Source organism: Monodelphis domestica, chromosome 5, assembly GCF_027887165.1.
Source record: "Monodelphis domestica isolate mMonDom1 chromosome 5, mMonDom1.pri, whole genome shotgun sequence".
Lineage (NCBI taxonomy): Eukaryota > Metazoa > Chordata > Mammalia > Didelphimorphia > Didelphidae > Monodelphis > Monodelphis domestica.
In genome coordinates this window covers 6,843,846-6,861,953 of record NC_077231.1, presented here as the reverse complement: position 1 = coordinate 6,861,953, position 18,108 = coordinate 6,843,846, and the positions used below count along the sequence as shown (strand labels likewise).

The 18,108-nt window shown below is 50.9% G+C and overlaps 1 protein-coding gene across 15 annotated transcripts in view; it reads left to right on the top strand.

The window, feature by feature from the left end:
• Positions 1-2,423: 2,423 nt before the first annotated feature.
• Positions 2,424-18,108, top strand: part of TRABD (TraB domain containing) — a 36,992-nt gene continuing 21,307 nt past the window's right edge. For 6 of the 15 annotated variants that reach the window (XM_056797572.1, XM_056797567.1, XM_056797557.1 and 3 more), the window contains exons 1-5: positions 2,438-2,592; positions 9,390-9,450; positions 11,226-11,304; positions 13,872-14,038; positions 16,437-16,577. In XM_056797572.1, the coding sequence (XP_056653550.1) occupies positions 2,453-2,592; positions 9,390-9,450; positions 11,226-11,304; positions 13,872-14,038; positions 16,437-16,577 (588 nt within the window). In that variant the 5' untranslated portion in view covers positions 2,438-2,452. The other 9 variants (XM_056797568.1, XM_056797562.1, XM_056797561.1 and 6 more) reach the window with 9 other exon arrangements.

Sequence of the window (18,108 nt, the reverse complement as noted above, 5' to 3'; positions counted from 1 at the left end):
CTAGCTCCTCTCCTTGGGCCCCTTATCCAATCTTTTCCTTCATGAGTTTATTCCCTTAATCTCTCCCTCTCAATCCTTCCTTGTCTGCTGACTCTTTTCCCACTCCCTACTAGATGTCCCCTAGCTCTAGATCTCCCCATACTCAAAACCAAGATCAGGAGCCTCCTATTGGGAGACCCCTCAAACAATTGTCCCCTAAGCCACCACTGAGCCCCCCCCCTTCATTTGGCCCTTGCCCAGTTTCCCCTGGGAACCTCAGATTACAGTTTATACCAAGGCTCCTCTACTATGGGAGAAAGTGTCCTCGTTGCTATGTGGGAGAGCCTTGATTTCACCGCATAAAAGGCAGAAAACACAAAGAGCTAGTGGTGGTCCATTAAAAATCCAGATACAGATTCCCTTCCACACCATGACTTTCCCCATTGTAGAGGGGTTGGCATCAGAAATCAAATGGGAATTTTATATAGAAGCTGCAGACAACACGCAAAGGCCAGCAGAAGACACAGAAATGCATGAATGTGTGTATAGAATTGTATCATATTAACAGAGTATCCATAGTTTCTTTTTAAAATTTAAAGTAAGTAAAAAGTTAAGTTTGGGGAAAGACACAGCAGCCAGCTAGCTAAACACAAAGGCTAGACACAGAGAGAAAGCTTAAAAACTTTAGTATCTCAGAAATGCATAAGTAAAGTACTGTAAATGCCCCATTAAAAAAAAAAACAAAGAAAACACTCAGACTTCTTCTCTAGTACGAAAGGAGAGCCAAAGAATTGTCCTGTGGATTTTCCAGATTGGGGCAGGGCACACCCCTACCTAATCTCCCTGATATGGAAGAGATACCTATAATTATAAATTCACTTAAAAAGAGAGAGAGATCCCGAGAGAAGGGAGCAGTTATTGTTGTTGTCTTTTCTTTCTTTCTTTTTTTTGGCCTTTCTCTGCATCCCTAACATAGGGATCTCTGTGGGCCTGGCACACAGGAGGTGTTGAAAAAATGATTATTGATTTGACCTCCTCCCTTTTCTCTGACCCAGGAGTCTAGGCCGGTCTCCTGCCTTAAGGACTTCTCTGTGAAGCTGAATTCTGGTGGAAAGGGAAATGAGTTAGAAGCTTCCAGAGAAGCACGCCCAGACATCCAAGCAAGCCAGGTTTCCATCCCAGAGGGCCATCCAGGGTGACATTTTTAGGGTGCTCAAGGTACTTCCTTGAAAGGCTGTGAACTTGGGGTTGCTAGAGTCAGTCATTTTCCCACTGAGCAGCAGAAGACCAAAGTTCCTTGGGTTCTTCCAGCTCAGAGACTGTTCCCATGATCCTCTTCTTGGCAAAGCCCAGGACTGCCCAGAAATGCTTCTTTTCCTGTGTAGAAGGCTGGGGCCTGGGAGCTTGGGGGCCCAGACCTCTCCAGGAACTCAGCTTTGTCCAGACTATGTTTCCCTTCTCCATCCTGGGGGCTCAGTGTGGCTTGAGTTTCTTGGAGTTCAGGTGGATGCCTTTTTTGCAGCTGCTGGGGAATGGGAGGGTTGGGGAGAGATGGGCAGTCTATGATTTCTGAGAAGATCCCAGAGTGCTGGTGGTGAGACCCTGTTGGGGTGGACCAAAGGGCCTGAAAGAGGAGAGCTTGTGGGGTTCAGGGGGTGCATCGAAGGTGGGTTCATCCTGGGGGCTTAAGGAATGCTTCCGAGGAAGAGCTGGGGGCCAGAGTGTCATGGAGAAGAAAGACAGCCCTGAGAGAGATCTGGGGGTGGAAGAGAGGAAAGCCCAGAGCCCTGGCTGAAGTACAGGGAGTCAGGAAAGAGAGGAGCAGATGTCGGACCCCAGCCTTCGGATATGAGGGGTGGGGGCAGTTGATGCTGCCATCGGTGGCCCGGAAGCCCTTGTCTTCGTAGCTCCAGGTGTCTGGATCCCAGGGCAGTGAGCATGTTGGCCACGGGGTGACTTTGGACTAGTAGGGATGGCCTTCTGGGGATGGAGGGAAAGAAGACACGAGCACAATTGCGGGGTAAGACAGAACTTCGTGAGCAGGTCCGACTTTAGAGGTGGATGGGTGGGGATGAGTCTGGCCTCAGGATTCGAATCCATCTGCAACATTCCTCCTACATACCAAGGCAATATGATCCTGAGCAAGTCTGCCTGCCTCAGTTTCCGCAATTGTAAAATTGGGATCGTAATGGCAAATACCTCTGAAAAAGCCCTTAGCACACTGCCTGGCACACAGTAGCTGCTTCATACATGCCAATTCTTTCCTATATTGCTTTCCCCAGGTTCCTTCCAGGAGCGACTCCTCCCTTCCTCCCTTGCCCTACTTTTCTTCTCTCTCCTCCTTCCTCCTCTTTCCCTTCTCCCTCCCTCTCATACGGAGCCCCGCCCCCTTCGCGGTGCCGGATGACGTTCATGCGCATGCGTTCAGACACCAGTGGCGCACTGCTTCTTGGGAGTTGTAGTCCTCTCTCCAATGTCCGGAACGGCCGCCCGGGGAAGGACTGAAGGCCCGGACTCCCCTTCCCGGCGTGCCCCGCGATCCCGCGGTTCCCCCCCTCCCCTCCTTCCCGTGCGACCCGACCGGAGAGAGCAGCGAGCTAGTGAGCGTTCGAGGTGAGGGAGCAGCGGGGTGGCGGGGTCTGCCCCACCCTGGTCTGGCCTGGGTCCGAGTTTCAGAGGAGCAGACGGCCCAGGTGCTGTCAGGGGAGCGCGCGAGGGGACCTCTTGTCTTTTGGAAGCTCTCGGGGCCGGCCGGGCAGCACCTCCTGCGGCCTCTCTCCGGCGCCTAGGGGAAATTCCCCAGAGCCTCATGGGGGAGGGAGAGGGCTAGGCGGCCCATTCCTCCGTTCGCTCCGCGTGTCCTGTCCAGCCGGACCTGCCGGGAGGAAGGGCCCCCCTGGTCCTCCTGGGGCGCTCCCGGACCTCCCCTCCTTTTCTGCCCCTCCCCTTGGCTTCTCTCTGGTCCCCTCCACCTTCGGTCCCCTTCCACCTTCCCCCCTGTGCCCCTCCCCCGACCTCGTCCTCTTCCCTCCCCTCTGTCCCTCTTTCTGACTTCCTCCTCTCCTCCGCCGTCTCCCCTCCCCCTTACTTCCTTCTCTGTCCATTCCTGCACACACCCCTGATCCCTCCCCTCTGTTGAGGATTGAAGCCCAGCGGGGCCCAAGTAGGAGCCTGAGCCCCAGTTGCGGCCTTCGGGGACCCCCTTGATCCCGATGTCCCTCTTCCCCATGTGGATTACTTCTCGTTTTTCCTGCTTGGAGCGTCCCCAGATTGTAAGCTCCTCCAGGGCAGGGCTTACCTTGGACTTATTTGTATGGGGTGGGGACTGAGCCCAGAGCCTGGTATACATACAGCAGGTGCTTCAGAAGTGTTTCTTGAAGCTTGACCCTTCTGGGCCCGGGGGAAGAAGAGCTAGTTTCAAGGGTCTTGGTGTGGGTGAAAGGCCTGAAAGAGGGAGGGAGGGGAGGAGTGCCCACTGTGGGCCTGGCCCTGGAGAGTCAAGAGAGTCCTGAAGAAAGAGGGAATGTGGGCTCCGGTGTAAATGGTCTGGCATCCTCCAGTGCTGGGAATCCTGGGCAGAAGTGGGGGGGGGGGGGGAGGAATGACAGCTGAGTATTAACAGACAGGCAGAGCATAGCAGGCATTGGAGGGTCTGTGAGGGGGAGCAGCAGGGTCCTAGAGTGATTTGAGGGGATCAGAGTAGATGAGGGCTGAGCTCAGGAGAAAGGTTGGGGCTGGAAATGGCCTGCCCCACCTCCCTGAACAGCTTATACTGGGCTGACCCAGAGCCTGGGCTCCAGGAGCCCTTTGGTTGGTGGGACCCTGGCTGAGAACTACCCTCCTTCCTCCCAGGCTTCCTCATTTGCTTCCAGCTCCCAAGAGGACTGAGTCTTCATTTCTTCACCTCTAGAGTGGCCTAGTCTGGAGGCCACTCAGATCCAAGATGGCTGGCATGGGGGTTGAGGGGTGGTTTGGGAGTCAGGCCTGGGTTCCAAGGCCTGTTTCCTCATGGGGCAGTCCAAAGGAGATAATGGGTGAAGAGTGGCTGTCATCCCTGGTGCTTTAGGTCAGTAGAGTTGGGACACAGTGGCAATTTCCTTGGGGAAGTGGCAGCTTCCACGGGCCTCTTGACAGTGATGACCAGCCTTCCAAGTTACCAACAAGGGGCTCTGAAACAGTCCTCCCCATCCCTCAGCCAGACCAGCAAGGAGAAAGTGTTAGTTGGCTCCAATATGTCCCAGGGCCTACAGCCCCCCTGTGCTTCCCTGTCTCAAGGCAGTGGAGTGTTCTTTAGGAGCTTCCTTCCTATAAGGCTATGGGCCCAGTGCCTGGAGCCCCAGGTACCTCATGGATGTCCCCTCCAAGGCTCAAGTCCCTTTGTTACTCTGCTGGTGAGGGATGGGAGAGCAGGAGGGATAGGTTTCTGGGGCACTTCCTTTGGGTGTGAAGGAGACTCCCTCACAGTAAGGAACTTGAGAATTGACTGGCCCCTTGGAGCTTTCTAACAGGTGCCTGCCTGCCTCCTTCCATTCCAGGGGTAATGGGTAGTGTTTCTAAGGGGTTACTTTACCTGAGTTCAGGATGGCCCTTTCCCTCCACCCAAGCCCCCAATCCTGGCCAGGAGGGACCCAGGGCCTGCTGCTTTCTGCCTGGGCAAAGAGAAGTTTCATCTAAGTCTGTATGTAGAAGAGAGGGAATAAGGAGACTGCCCATAGACTGCCCTGTGGGACTGCCCTTGGAGAAGGAATTGTGGAGAAAATGAAAACCAGTCCTTTGCCAGGCGTTACACCTTTCCCATTTAGCCTCCCAACCCCTCTGTGAAGTCACTGAGTATCCCAGGTGCTCATCTTCATTTTACAAGGCCCAGAGGGCTGAATTAGTCTGTCTCCAGTTTGACAGATCAGAAATGGCAGAGGAATGGTTTGAAGCTGAGCTCTCCTCAGCCCATGGCTGGAATTTCTTTATGCACCCTTACTTCTCTGTATGAGAGAGATCTAAAGGAGGGGAACGGTGGTGGCCAGGAGCTCCATTCCTGGTTGTCTTGAAGAATTTTCCTGTCAGAGCCCTCTGACATTTTCCCTAGAAGAATTCACAAGGAAGGAGGGAGAGCTCTGTGGCCATGGTGGGACAATCCTAGTTTTTCCCAGAGTCAAGCAGCAAGTGCAGGAGAGCTTTTGAAGGGCTCTCCATGCCCCTGCATCATCCCTGCCTCATAATTGGTGGAGTGAGCTGCCTTATTCCGTAGTGAGTTATATGCCTCCAGGGAAATTCCCATCCATTGAATCCTAGGCCAAGCTTGGGTCCCAAGCTCCCTCAGGCTGAAGACCAGTCTGGGTTGCTGGGTTCTGTTTGGGTGTTTGGGGGAGCTTCCCAAAGATGCTGGTATTCTCCTGAAGCCTTTGTCCTTAGCAGTTGTTCTCTGCCCCCAGAAGGACTCAGACACAGAGATACAACACTTCAGGCTGGCCTGGATGCCAGAAGCAGGTTCCCCTCAGTGTGATTTGGCTTATTTCTCCATAAAGTGTTCTTCAAACCCTCTGGGGATGGGGCTGTCTATCCTTAGGTTTTGTGGGCTCAGCAGGTCTGAGGAGGGCGCACCTGAAGCCAACCCCTAAAGTTGGCCTAAGCTTCCTGGAAGACACTGCTAGTGAGGATATCTCAGCTACAGGATGAGCCCCAGTATTCTAGGCTCCCTAGGCCTGCTTCGCTCTTTACTACAGGTCCAGAGCTTGACACTGGCCCCTTGGGCTACTGGCCTTAAGAGGTGGCTGGGCCCTCCAGGGGCTGCACCAACCACCAGCAGTGACTGGGCAGGTAGAACACCTGGGTGCTGGAAGGGGGGGGAGGGAGGAGACTAGGAGCAAGTGTAGCTTTGTGACACGTATGTGTGTCTCATTTGTGGGAGGCCAGCCAGCCAGGTTGCAGGGAGCCCAATGGATCCCTCCCTTCCCCTTGACAAAGGATGCAGGATGTTTCCCTCCCACCTTGTTAAAGATTTTAATCTGTTTGGGTGTGTTGGCAGCAAATCTCCTGCAATCTCTGCTTGGAAGCAGCAGCTGTTGGTTACTTTCTGTCAAAAAACAGGGACTGAAAACATGCTTTCAAGCTGATTGTCTGCCAGGCAGGCCCTGGCAAGCCTTTCTGGTTGCTGTGTGTGTGTGCCAGGCAGGGAGGGAAGGGGGGTACTACGATCTGAGGCTGGGGTTGGGAGTTTGAGGCTAGAGAAGAGTTTGTGTTTCATTGACTTTGGGGATCTCTCATGGCACAGATCAGGAGAGGAAGGCCTAGGAAGAGGAGGTAGCCCCCTTGGGTTGTCCGGTGTGTAGAGTGGGGATCCCTGTTCTGTGGCTGTATTCTGACCTCTCACCATTCTGTCACCTAGACTGGGGCTAAGCACTCATTAACCTACCCTTCTGTCTACAGAGCCTTTCTGAGGAAGCTTAGGTAAGAGAAAGCCTGTGCCTTTGGGGCTCCTAGCCCTGGGGGCAGAAGAGCCTAACATTGATAACTTAATGTACTTCATGTAGGGGCCCCTGGGAAAAGGGACTTGGAGATGGATAGGAATTCAGTAGGATAGTAACAGGGGGACGATGGCATTCCAGGTAAAGGGAACAGTGCAAAGTGGAGGTCGGAGAACATCGTGTGCCATTTTTGGATCAGACTAGTCACAGTTGGCTGCAGGCCCCTCTAAATATTAAAGGACTGACTTAGCTTGGTCTTTGTGAAATGCAGGAGGCTATGATTTAGTTGGGCTCTCCCTGACACAGGATTTCAAAAGGAAGGCAAGAAAGCTTTGGCTAATAGTGGCACTCTAAACAAGCACCTTTAAAAAGCCACCGTGTCACTGAGCAGGTGATGTCCCTCTTTGGGCCTTGGGTTTCTCAGTTCGTGAACCAGTTAAACCAGATGGTCAGTGAGATCCCTTTCAAGATTAGATTTGCTAATTGATTTTTCCTGCTAGGATCCTTGATAGATACTTAACCTGCGCACATTCTTTCTCTCACTCTTACCCCTCATTCTCTCTCCGTCTCTGTCTTTCTTTCTCCCCTCCTTCTGTTTCTCCCTGCTCCTCTTTCTGTCCTCAACCAGCCCCACAAGAACAAGAGGCTGAAGAATTAACTCTTGCCCAGGTCATGACTTTCAGTTGAATGGACAACAAGTTGAGCCCAGAATTTCAAAGGATGAGGAGAATAGGCTGGATTGCTTTCAGGAACTGCAACGCTTGCTTAATGACCCAAGTTTTTACTGCCAGCATTCTGTACCTCTTGTGTGGATGGATGCAAGCCATGGGACAGAACAGTCTCTGAAGAAGCCCAAATGCCTCTCCTCCCAGGGATAGCAATGGCAATGCTATCCCAGGGATAGCAGTATACAGTGGGTGTGAGGAGGCTTCGTCCCCAAGCCATTGTGGAGCTTCCAGGAAGAGCAGGAATACAAGATGTCACCAAGGAACTGGATGCTGGCCAGAGTATGAAAAGTGGACAGCGGAATGCCCACCATTTCCTTTCTTGGGCTTGACTTTGGCCGACAGATACTGGGAGGAGGCGGGCAGGCGAGGGGACAGCTTCCTAGGTGACTATCTGGATTATTGGTTCCAGGAGGTCCAAATCCTTTGGAGTATTGATTGTATTAGTCATTTTTTATTGGATTTTTTCCAGTTTTAATCAGAATATTTCAAAACTGCTAACATCAGAAAGCTTTCTTTTGCAGAAACATGCCTTATATTTGACTGCTCTTTACTTTGCCCAAGAGAACTGTCATTGCTAAGGAAACAAAACCCCAGAAATCACCCGTTTAGTATCAAAACAAACAGTGGTGATGAGTGACTGACTGGGGAAACATGAGATTATTTTCATAGAAGTTTGAATGTAATGAGTAATTAGACAAAATGAAGTGTTTTCTGAAATCTGTTTGAATTATAATTCGGATGGAGCCAACTTCTAGTTTTCCATTCAGTTGGTATATGTGAAATGAAGAACATGGCCATTATTCTTCAGAAGCTTTCTTTTTAATACCTCTGCAACAGAGTAAATGGGTAAAATTAGTTTTCTCTTTTGGCGTCCTTCCTGTTTTCAGGGTTTACCTGAAACAGTTTCTCACGTCCCGTTTGTCATATGCCAAGGGTTGAGTAGTCTGGGAGAAGTAGAAGGGAAGAAGCCCATCTCTCAGATTCCTCCCAGTTCTGAAAGCCTGTGACCACGGAGTACGGATGCCTTGGAATGGAGATGGCCTCCTCTGTGAAGTGAGGTTAATCAGAGACCTGCCTTGCAGGCTTGTTCTTGGGTTCAAATGTGACAGACAAAGTGCTTTGCAGACTTGAGGCTATACACACGCGTGTGCTCCGCTGGCCATGGAAGAGACACGAGGGGAGTCTCGGAGGTGTGTGGTCCTGCCATCTGGCCTTCATCGTGGATCAAGATCTCTGTCCTGTCCAAAGAGGCCTTCTGACAGGAGGGAGGAAAGAGAAAAGCAGTAGAGGCACTGAGCCAAGTGCAGAGGACATTGGCATAGTGGGAATTCTGTTGCCTTTTTTTCCCTTGGATTCGGATTGGTCATTGCAATCGGTCTGAGTTTAGCAGCCCTTATGTGGCCTTCATAGGCTTTAACCGATCCCACACACAGGTAGAGTGACTGGTGCCAGGAATATGCTGTTACAGGTGGGGGTCTTCTTTTCTTTTCTTTGGCCTTGGGGGGGGGTATTCTCACTCACTGAAAGAAAGGAAAGGGATCTTTTAGGTTTTGTGCATCATCCCAAGCTGCTTTGGAACAGTTGGACCAATTTTGCAGCTCCACCAACAGTGTATTAGTGCGCTTCTCCTCCTTGCACACACCTTTCCAGCATTATTATTGTCCAGTTTTCTCTTTGCCAAATGACATTTGCTGCTGCTTTCTGTTTTATTTGTCTTTGTGTTTTCAGCACCCAGGATAGGGTTTGGGGCATCATGGATCTTTGTAAATGCCTGTGGATTGATTCACAGTAACCAGGCCTTAGACCCTTAGAGATATCTGGTCCAGTCTCTTCACCTTAGGAATGGAGGAGCTAAGGCCCAGAGGTGGGAAAGGACTTGGCCCTGAAGTTCTCATTGTCTTTAAAGCTGCCTGGCTTTGAATTGTGTGTTGGGAAGTTTGTTCGTTCGGCATCCCTTGCTATTGTGTAGAGCGAGCGTCCTCAGTAGTGTCTTCCCCTCCTCCAAGGGTGCTCAGACCATGGCTCGTGCCTCCCTCTGCCTCTCTGTGTCACAGAGGCCTATCCCACTGGGCTCCGAGGACAGCGTTATCAGGGACTGTAGACGTGGCTGCACTCAGAATCATTGCTCCGAGTTCTTTCAGGGCAGCTGGGATGGTTGGCCTCCGGGTAAAGTGTCCTTGGACCTTCACATCTTTCTGTCTCTTTGTGTGTCGTTCCACAGGCTAGCCTTCTTCAAAGACCTATTCAGCTCCCTAGGAATGCAGGAGGAACAGCCCCAGGAGGTGAGTGTGTGTCCGGAACTAAGGAAACTGCCCTGTGGCCACAGATGAGCCAGAATGCCATGACAAGGACATTTCACCATGGTAGTATGACTCCCTCTCACTCCCCGAAGCAGACACAGGCGCTAACCTACATCCAGGTTCCTCCACCTAGAACCCTCACAGTCCTTTAACTGAGGAGCCCTCGGTTAGCCAGGGCTGTCCTATGCCCAGGGAAAACTTACTACCTCCCCTCCAGAATGGGGGGTGGCCAGGAATAGAGCACACAGCCGTCTCCTACAGTGTAGCATGTGAGGGGACAAAGGAAGGCAGGGGGAGCCCGGCCGGTGCTTGGAAGAAGTGGGCAGGATCTTTTTGGTCAGTGGGGAGTGCTTGAAGTAGGCAGGGAGGCCAGTTGGGCCTGGATCAGCCAGAAGGCCCCCTCAGACTTTGTGTGTCCTCCTTGAGGAGATAGGGAATCACGGGAAGGACATTTTTGAACGGGAGCAGTGACTTAGAGCCAGCTAGAAACAGAGATCCCTCCGACCAGGCTAGCCCCAGGGCAGTGACAGTAGAAGAGAAAGGCCGAGTGTGTGTGAAGAAGTAGCACTAGAAGGGGAGGCCAGGGTGGAGGAGTGATAGGCTGGAGGGTGGAGAGGGATATCGGCTTAAAGGGGATTGAAGTGTGGGGGCTACAAATCGCAGTGAAGCAAAACCAAGCTACCACTATGGGGGTAATGTCGAGGAGGAGTTCAGCCTATTTAGAGACAGTATTCTTGGAACACCAAATATTGTCCCCTCAGCTATGTGTTCTCTATGGTCCTGGAGTCCGGCCCATCTGTAACATCCACCCGTGTTTAAGCTCCCAAGGGCTCCTTAGGCCTGAGCGTGGAGCCTTGTGCAGAGGTGCTACCCAATAAATGTGGGGAGTGTTTACAAAGACTGGCCTGTGGAACTGCCCAGGAGCCTTTTCAATTGTGGGAGGGGATCGGTCAGCATCGGTGGGGCTTCAGTTCCCATCAGGCCTGAGTTTTCTCCATTCAGGGCCTCTCATCTGACAGAAGCTTAAGAAGTCAATATCCATTGAATAAAGTTTGGAACTTGGATAAAAAGCCTGATTAGAATCCGTGAGAGTCTTGAGCAGAAGTGGAGGGATCCCAGCCTGGCGGCAGCTGACTGGCTGCTGGCTCTTTGTACTGTTCCACGTCCACAGGGGCAGACGGGGCTTTTTTCAAGAGCTTGCTGCATTTGGTCAAGATGATTTGACTTTTGGGAAGGAAGGTCTCTTGCTCCCTGGCAGAGACACTGCTGTAGGAAGAAGGAGTATCAGTGTAACGGAGAACCAAGGCCTAGCCATGTCTCCCCTTGCATTCTCTGTGCTTGCGGCCTTGAGCTATTCAGCATCGCCAACCCCACAAGACCCTGCTGTGGAGCACTTGGGGGCAAGGGCAGTTCTTAGACCAAAGCCAGTCAGAGTGCCTGACCCCTGCCTCTCTGGGATGATGCCCTGGCAGCTCTCCACATAGCCTCCAAGGGGCCTATTTCTGCAGTCTTAGGGAGGGCTGACTTAGAAATTGGGTGGGGGGCTACTTAGGGACCTCCTAGAAAATGGTGCATGTCCTGGAGCTGCCTTAGTTTAGCACACAGTGGTGTGTGCCAAATGATCACATCACCCAGTCTGCTCTCAAAACAGGCAGGAGACAGTGAGGCTGATGAATCCAGCAGGTCAGGTCTCACCAGCTTTGGCTTAATCTCTGTGACCTCTCCTGAAACCCCGCTGTCATGATTTTGTTTTGCAGGCTGCCGAGGAGCCAGCCCCTCCCACCGGGGCTTCGGACTGTGGCCCTGGGGTGGTCTCCAGTGATTCTCAGAATCTTTGTATGTTCATTCTTTTTTCTTAATGGACATTTTTTTATTTGGTCAATTTCAAACATTATTCCTTGGTTACAAAAATCATTTTCTATCCCCCTCCTCCCCCCCCCCCCCATAGCCAACACACAATTCCACTGGGTATTACTTGTGTCCTTGATCAGAACCTATTTCCATGTTGTTGGTGTTTGCATTAGGATGTTCATTTAGAGTCTATATCCCCAGCCATATCCCCTTGACCCATGTATTCTAGCAGTTGTTTTTCTTCTGTGTTTCTACTCCCTCAGTTTGTTCTCTGCTTATGAATAGTGTTTTTTCTCCTAGATCCCTGCAGATTGTTCAGGGACATTACACCGCCACTAATGGAGAAGTCCATTACGTTCTATTGTACCACAGTGTATCAGTCTTTGTACAATGTTCTCCTGGTTCTGCTCCTCTCGCTCTGCATCACTTCCTGGAGGTTGTTCCAGTCTCCATGGAATCCCTCCACTTTATTATTCCTTTTAGCACAATACTATTCCATCACCAACATATACCACAGTTTGCTCAGCCATTCCCCAATGGAAGGGCATCCCCTCATTTTCCAGTTTTTGGCCACCACAAAGAGCGCAGCTATGAATATTCTTGTACCAGTCTTTTTGTCCATTATCTCTTTGGGGTACAAGCCCAGCAGTGCTATATTTCACTCTTTAGAACCTTAATAATTGCCTTTTCCTGATGGTAGGAAGCCAGTACTGATGATCCTCTAGGCCCAGGAAAAAGCCCAGTTTGTCCCAAAGTTGGCCAGACCCTATGGCCAAAGGGAAATTGTTGTACAAAACCAAGCTTCTCTTGCCTGAATTTGTCTGACCAACAAGGCTTGGGAGAAGGCCACCCCCTGAAACATAGACCTCCAAATCCGTGCAGGCAAAAAGGCCTCAGGGGAGTAGGAAATTGACCCCCAAATCTCTGTTCAGGTAGCCAAAGGCCTGTGATTTCTACTATGGCAGGGATGGCCCATTGTAGGTCTAGTCCAGTGCTTCTTAAACCTTTTGGCCTGAAGACCTTTCACTCTTTTCTTTAAACCCTTACCTTCTGTCTCCGAATCGATTCCAAGGCAGAGGATCAGTAGGCTAGGCAATTGGGGTTAAGTGATTTATCCAGGGTCACCCAGGAAGGAAGTATCTGAGGGAATTTTTAAACCCAGGACCTCCAGACTCCAGTCCAGGCTCACTATCCATTGAGCCGTCCAGTCATCCATCTTAAAAAGAATGGAATCCCTCTCCTGAAGAGCTTTGGTTGACGTGGGTGATCTCAATTGATATTGTTAGAAACAGAAACATCTTAGTGTGATTATGACCTCAGGGATCCCTAGCCCCTATTTAGAGAACTGCTGATCTTGGGGAAAGAGCCTTGGATTGGGACTCTGGGGAGCTGGGGTCAAATTCTGCCTCTACTACTTATTCCCTGTGTGACCTTGGGTAAGTCACTCAGCTTTTCACTGTATTTTCTCATCTATTAAATGGCTCAATGATCTCAAAACTCATCCAGACCTGAATCCCTCCCAGGGCTGCTTCTCTGGCCCAGGAGCTTTGAAAGACATTGGGACTAGTTATTGTCCAGTTTTCACAGAGACTCAAGCAGAGTCTTGCTGATGGTGCAGGTGTTGTCAGCAGTTCTCACTGGCTCTTCTAGGTTCAGCCTTTAGTCTAAATGAACCTCGTGGTGACAGCTAGGTGACTCAGTGTTTTGAGAACCAAGCCTAGAGATGGGAGGTCCTGGGTTCAAATTTGGCCTCAGACACTTCCTAGCTATATGACCTTGGTCAGTCACTTAATCCCCATTGCCTAGCCCTTAGCACTCTCCTGCCTTGGAAACAATACATAAAATGGATTCTAAGACAAAAGATAAGTGGTTTTTGTTTTGTTTTTTAAAGGAAGGAAGAACAAATGATTTGAGGTCTGGGGGAGGGGGAGGGGGGAGGATGGAGCTGGAAATGATCTCTGTCTTGGTGATTTGCATGCCCTGCACCCTCCTACAGAGGGCCTGGACTGCCCAGGCAGCAGCTTGTTGCCCAGGGTCTGCCCCTTCAAGCTGGGTGCTTCTGCTCTGTGAAAGGCCTGGGGAAACTCCAAAGAGGCTGCCCTGCCCACAGATCACCTCAGTACTGATAGGATGGGATTTTGTCCCTAAGTTGGTTGGTTTTGATGTGTGGTGTCTTGGAGGGCATCCATTCTGTAGCCTCATCTGTCCAAGCTCATGGTGGCACCCTGGCTGTGTTTGCAGTAAGGAACATCAGTCCCAAATGTGTGAGTTGGGGTTCTGTTGGCTTTTACTAGCAAGGCTGATGGTCAAGCAGGGGATTGAGTGTGTCCCATGTAAAGGGCTGTTGACTTCTTGGCGATTTTAAGCCAGGAGCCGTGCTCGGATCCAAGCAGACTCTTAGCCTGTCTAAGAGAAGCCCAGTGTGGGGATTTGCTGACTTCCTTCATGGGGAGGGAAGGGGCTCCCAATGATCCTCTGACACCAATATTTATACCCATGAATACACGTAGGAGGATGGTTCTGTCATGGGGCATCCTTTACTGTGTTTGCAGCTGACGTAGATGCTTTTAAGATCCTCTTGGAGATGAAAATGAAGAAGAGGCAAAAGCAGCCCAGTCTGCCGGGCACTGTCACTGAATTGGTCACAGAAGAAGGCAGTAAGGTGTATGTGGTCGGCACTGCTCACTTCAGTGATGACAGCAAGAGAGACGTTGTGAAGGTACAGTGGGGGTATTATAGGGGAGGGAGCCATGCCAGAAACGGGCTCTGGAGGAGAGGGATCTTTGAGAAGCCTTCAGGCATGGAGGATCTCTGGCACCTGGAAGGGAGGGGGCAGGCTGGCTGCCTCCTCTATGATTGGGTCATCCAGGAACTAACTGGAAGGGGTCCCGGAGATTGTCTGGTTTGCACCCGAAGCCTTGAAACCAGGCCTAGTTGCTGGGGAGTGCAGGACCTGGGGATTCTGACTGATTGTGTTCAGTCTTTTCCCATAGCCCGGCACGGAGCTGGAGAGGCATCTCTTCCCCTGGCTGCCTTGTGGCTATCTAACTGAAGTTCGGATGCATGCATCAGGCTGGGGGCTCAGGCTGGCAGCCTCTGCGGTCCTTTCCTGGCCTGAGACTCCATGCCTCTGAGGTCTGTGGAGTTCTGAAGGTCTCTTCAGCTGGAGTTACCATTGACCATATGTCAATTGATGAGAGCTCCTCTGGGGACTCAAAAGGAGACCCTTGCCTTTCTCAGCTTAGTTCTTCCTTTGGTTTCCTGCTGAGGAGGAGAAGGGGAAAGAAAAGAAGAGATTTACACCCCCTATTCTCTTGCAGATTCTTCTCTTCTGGAAATAGCCCCCCACCCCCCACCCCCAGCCAATTAACAGTATCATTTGAGAGAACTTTGATTTGTATTCCCAAAGAACATGAAAGGAATGAGAAAATTGGGAAGTGATAGGAATGTTGGAGAAGGCAGGCCTGACTGAGGCAGAGGACAGTGAAAGGCCATTCTGAAGATAGTTTCCTCAGTGGGAGACAGAAGATGTGAGTGGGGCAAGGTGGGAGATACTGAAAAAAATCTGCTTTGTTTGTGCTTATTCCTGCTATTTTTTTGTCTTCTGCTACTGTTAGTAATTCCAGCCCTGCTGGATAAAAGCAGAGGCAGTGGACTCAGCATCTTTATCCTTGATCTGACTGGGAAAGCTTCCCGAGTTCCATCATCCCCTAGCCATTAAGGGTTGGTGGTCAGGGATCCATCCAGGCCCCCTTCCTGTCTGGGCCCATGCCCAGGTTGTGGATGCTCATGGTGTTCATGGGTCCAGGGAAATGTGGGAAATCCCATGGAACGTACTTCTTAGCACAGTGCCTAGGACAGAGAAAGTGGGTGTTTAATAAATGCCCATCCCCGTTCCTACTCTGAATAGCAGCCATGGCTGGCTTAATTAATATTCCAGCACTCCGTGGCCTCCGTGTTCTCTGGTTTGGTCCTTCTGAGGCTGAGCTGTGGCAGACCAAGGGGGCTCCCTGAGGCACTCTAATCTGAAAGCATCAGTGTAGGCAGCCTGTTGTGAGAAGGAACCCGCATGGCCCTCTGGCTAGTCACCTTGAAAATTCTACCAGAGGCAGGGTTTGCCTCTCTTTGGAAAGGAGGGATGAGGTCAAACAAAAGCCACCCTTCAGGAAAGGAAGGCAGCCATTGGCAAGGGAGAAGCCTGTCCTTGAGCTCTGGGGCAGATTGCAAGGGTCTGTCTCGGTAAGACTCATTTGAGGGGTTCAGTGCTATGCTGACCGGCTCTTGTCATCTGCTGGTGCTCAGGCCAGGGGTGCAGCAGGCAGACTTAGCACCAAATCAGCCTACTTTGAGAGCATTGATAGCTGGCAGGTCCCCAGGCTGAACTGCCCCTTAGAGCCTAAAATAACACACCTTCACCTCCCCCAAAATAGCACAGTGCTAGTCCGAACCTCCCCTCCAGCCCCAACATGCATTGCTAATCACAAAGTAGGCTGGAAAAATGAGCAGACAAAGAATCCTTCCCCACCCCTCCACCGCCGAAAAGAGATTTTAAATCTTTTTTTTTTTTGGTAAATGAATGCTGAGTGCTAGAGGGGAAAATTTTGGAAAAGAAAGATGGAAGAAATGATTGGGACGGAAATTACTAGAATGCACCAAATAGAAACCTATGGCAATAGAAACCACAGGTCAGCCTATTAAAACAAAGTCAAAAGCCTCAAGGACATTGGAATGTTGACCACTTAGCAGCCCCTTTTGCTTTTTTTTTTAAACCCTTACCTTCCTTCAGAATCAGTGCTGTGTATTGGTTCCAAGGCTGCAAAGCAGTAAGGGCTAGGCAATGGGGCATAAGTGTTCTGCCCCGGGGTCACCCAGCTAAGTATCAGAGGCCACATTTGAAGCCAGACTTGCTGTCTTCGGGTCTGGCTCTTAGCACGGAGCCTCCTAACTGCCCCCCTTTTTGCTGCTGACCAGGGTCTTGTCATGTGCTAGACGTGCCGGTGTCCATCCTTTCTTGGAGGTGTGCCCCTGGGTAGAGGTTGTTCCTTGGCTCATCTTTTAAATGTCTCAGAGAAAAGAAGGCCCTTAACAGCAAGGGCATGTTGTTTGTGTCTTGACAGACCATTCAGGAGGTGCAGCCCGACGTGGTTGTGGTGGAGCTTTGTCAGTACAGAGTTTCCATGTTGAAGATGGATGAGAAGACGCTGCTGAAGGAGGCCAAGGAAATCAACCTCGAAAAGCTCCAGCAAGCAGTCAAGCAGGTAGGAGCTCTCCCTTTGCCCTTCCTGGGGAAGAAGCTGGGCTGCAGCACTCCATGTGGTGATCCACTGGGCAGTCATCTTGGACACTTCCACGAGGCTGTCCCCAGCCTTTCCAGTAAACCTTCTCTTTGTGAGTTAGCATGCTTGTGACCTTGGTGTTCTCCCTTGGAGCCAGCCAGCAACAGGCCTGTGGTGTGGGCTCACTGTGGGCTGAGAGCAGCATGGCTGAGGACCCTTGAGTGCTGGCTGGACAGAGCACTGCCGGCCACACAGAAGGGCCCGTCTGTACTGCCTCATCCTTTGTGTCCTTTCCACTGATGACTCGTAGCTGTTTCTCGTTTTGAACCATTAGACAGAACCAGGGACATGATGACAGACCCTTTGGAGAGATGAGATTATCATCAAGCATGTCTTTACAATTGACCATGGGGTAGCAAGAGAGGACGTCCAACTATTTTCTGAGATCTAGGTAGACTGTGGCCACCAACAAGAGTAGTTTGGCTCAGCTTATTCTTACTGAAGCCAGGCCTACCCTTCGTAATCACCGCTTCTCTTAACAAATGTACATGCACCATCCTTTAATGCCAGTCCAGAATTTCTGTATAAACAAACTCCAGCCTCTTCTCAAGACTTCATTTGCTTTTCTTGGGTCCTGCAGTACCCCTGCTCTCCATGACTGTCAGATTGCTGAGAGCAGCTTAGCAGTCTCCCAGTGCTTTGAAAGCCACAGAATGTGGGGCCCTTATCTTGAGTTCAGTGAGAACAGTGAGTGGGCTCTCCTACCATCTGCTGCCATTTCTTTGGGCCTCTCTTTTGGCCGTTTCTTTCTTCACTATGCTCCTTTAGTTTTGGCCGAGTCACTCTCCTTCAAGCAGAGGTAGAGGCAAAGGGCTATTGTCCCAGCAGTTTATCTTCTTCCTCTCCCCTTGAATGGTCTCCGTGTCCCCTCCATCCCTTGGCTGCCTGTCCACTTTGGCTCTCCTTGCTGACCCTTCCTTCATTCACATTTTCTGTTTTTCTATCCCCTGCCCCTCCCAGCCCAAGCCTTTACACTTAAAAGGAAAGCGGGTTTAGGAAGGGGGAAAGGTTGGTGTGTCAGTGGTCACTCACAATCATGCACTGTGTCAGTTTTTCCTCCTCAGCCTGTCCCCAGGCAGAGGAGGGTGGGCAGATCTTCCCATGCCTCTGGGGCCAGACTTCATTCCGAATTCCAGTTCTCTCCTTGTATCTCATGGAAGACATTGTGCACATTGTAGGCTCTTTTGCATTGTCGTGGCTAACATTTATGGGGTGCCTACTATGTGTTGGACCCTGTCCTAAGGGCTTTCCAGTTATTGTCTCATTTGATCCTCATTCACAATAACCCTTGGAGAAAAGGAAATAGAAGTAAAGTGATGGACCCAGATGTCACACAGCTGGCAGTGTCTGTGGTCTTCCTGACTGCAGGCCCAGTGCCCCCTAGTGGCCATCAGTTCATGTCTTCCCTTGCTCACCTTATCACACAGTAATATTCCATTTTACCTATGGACCA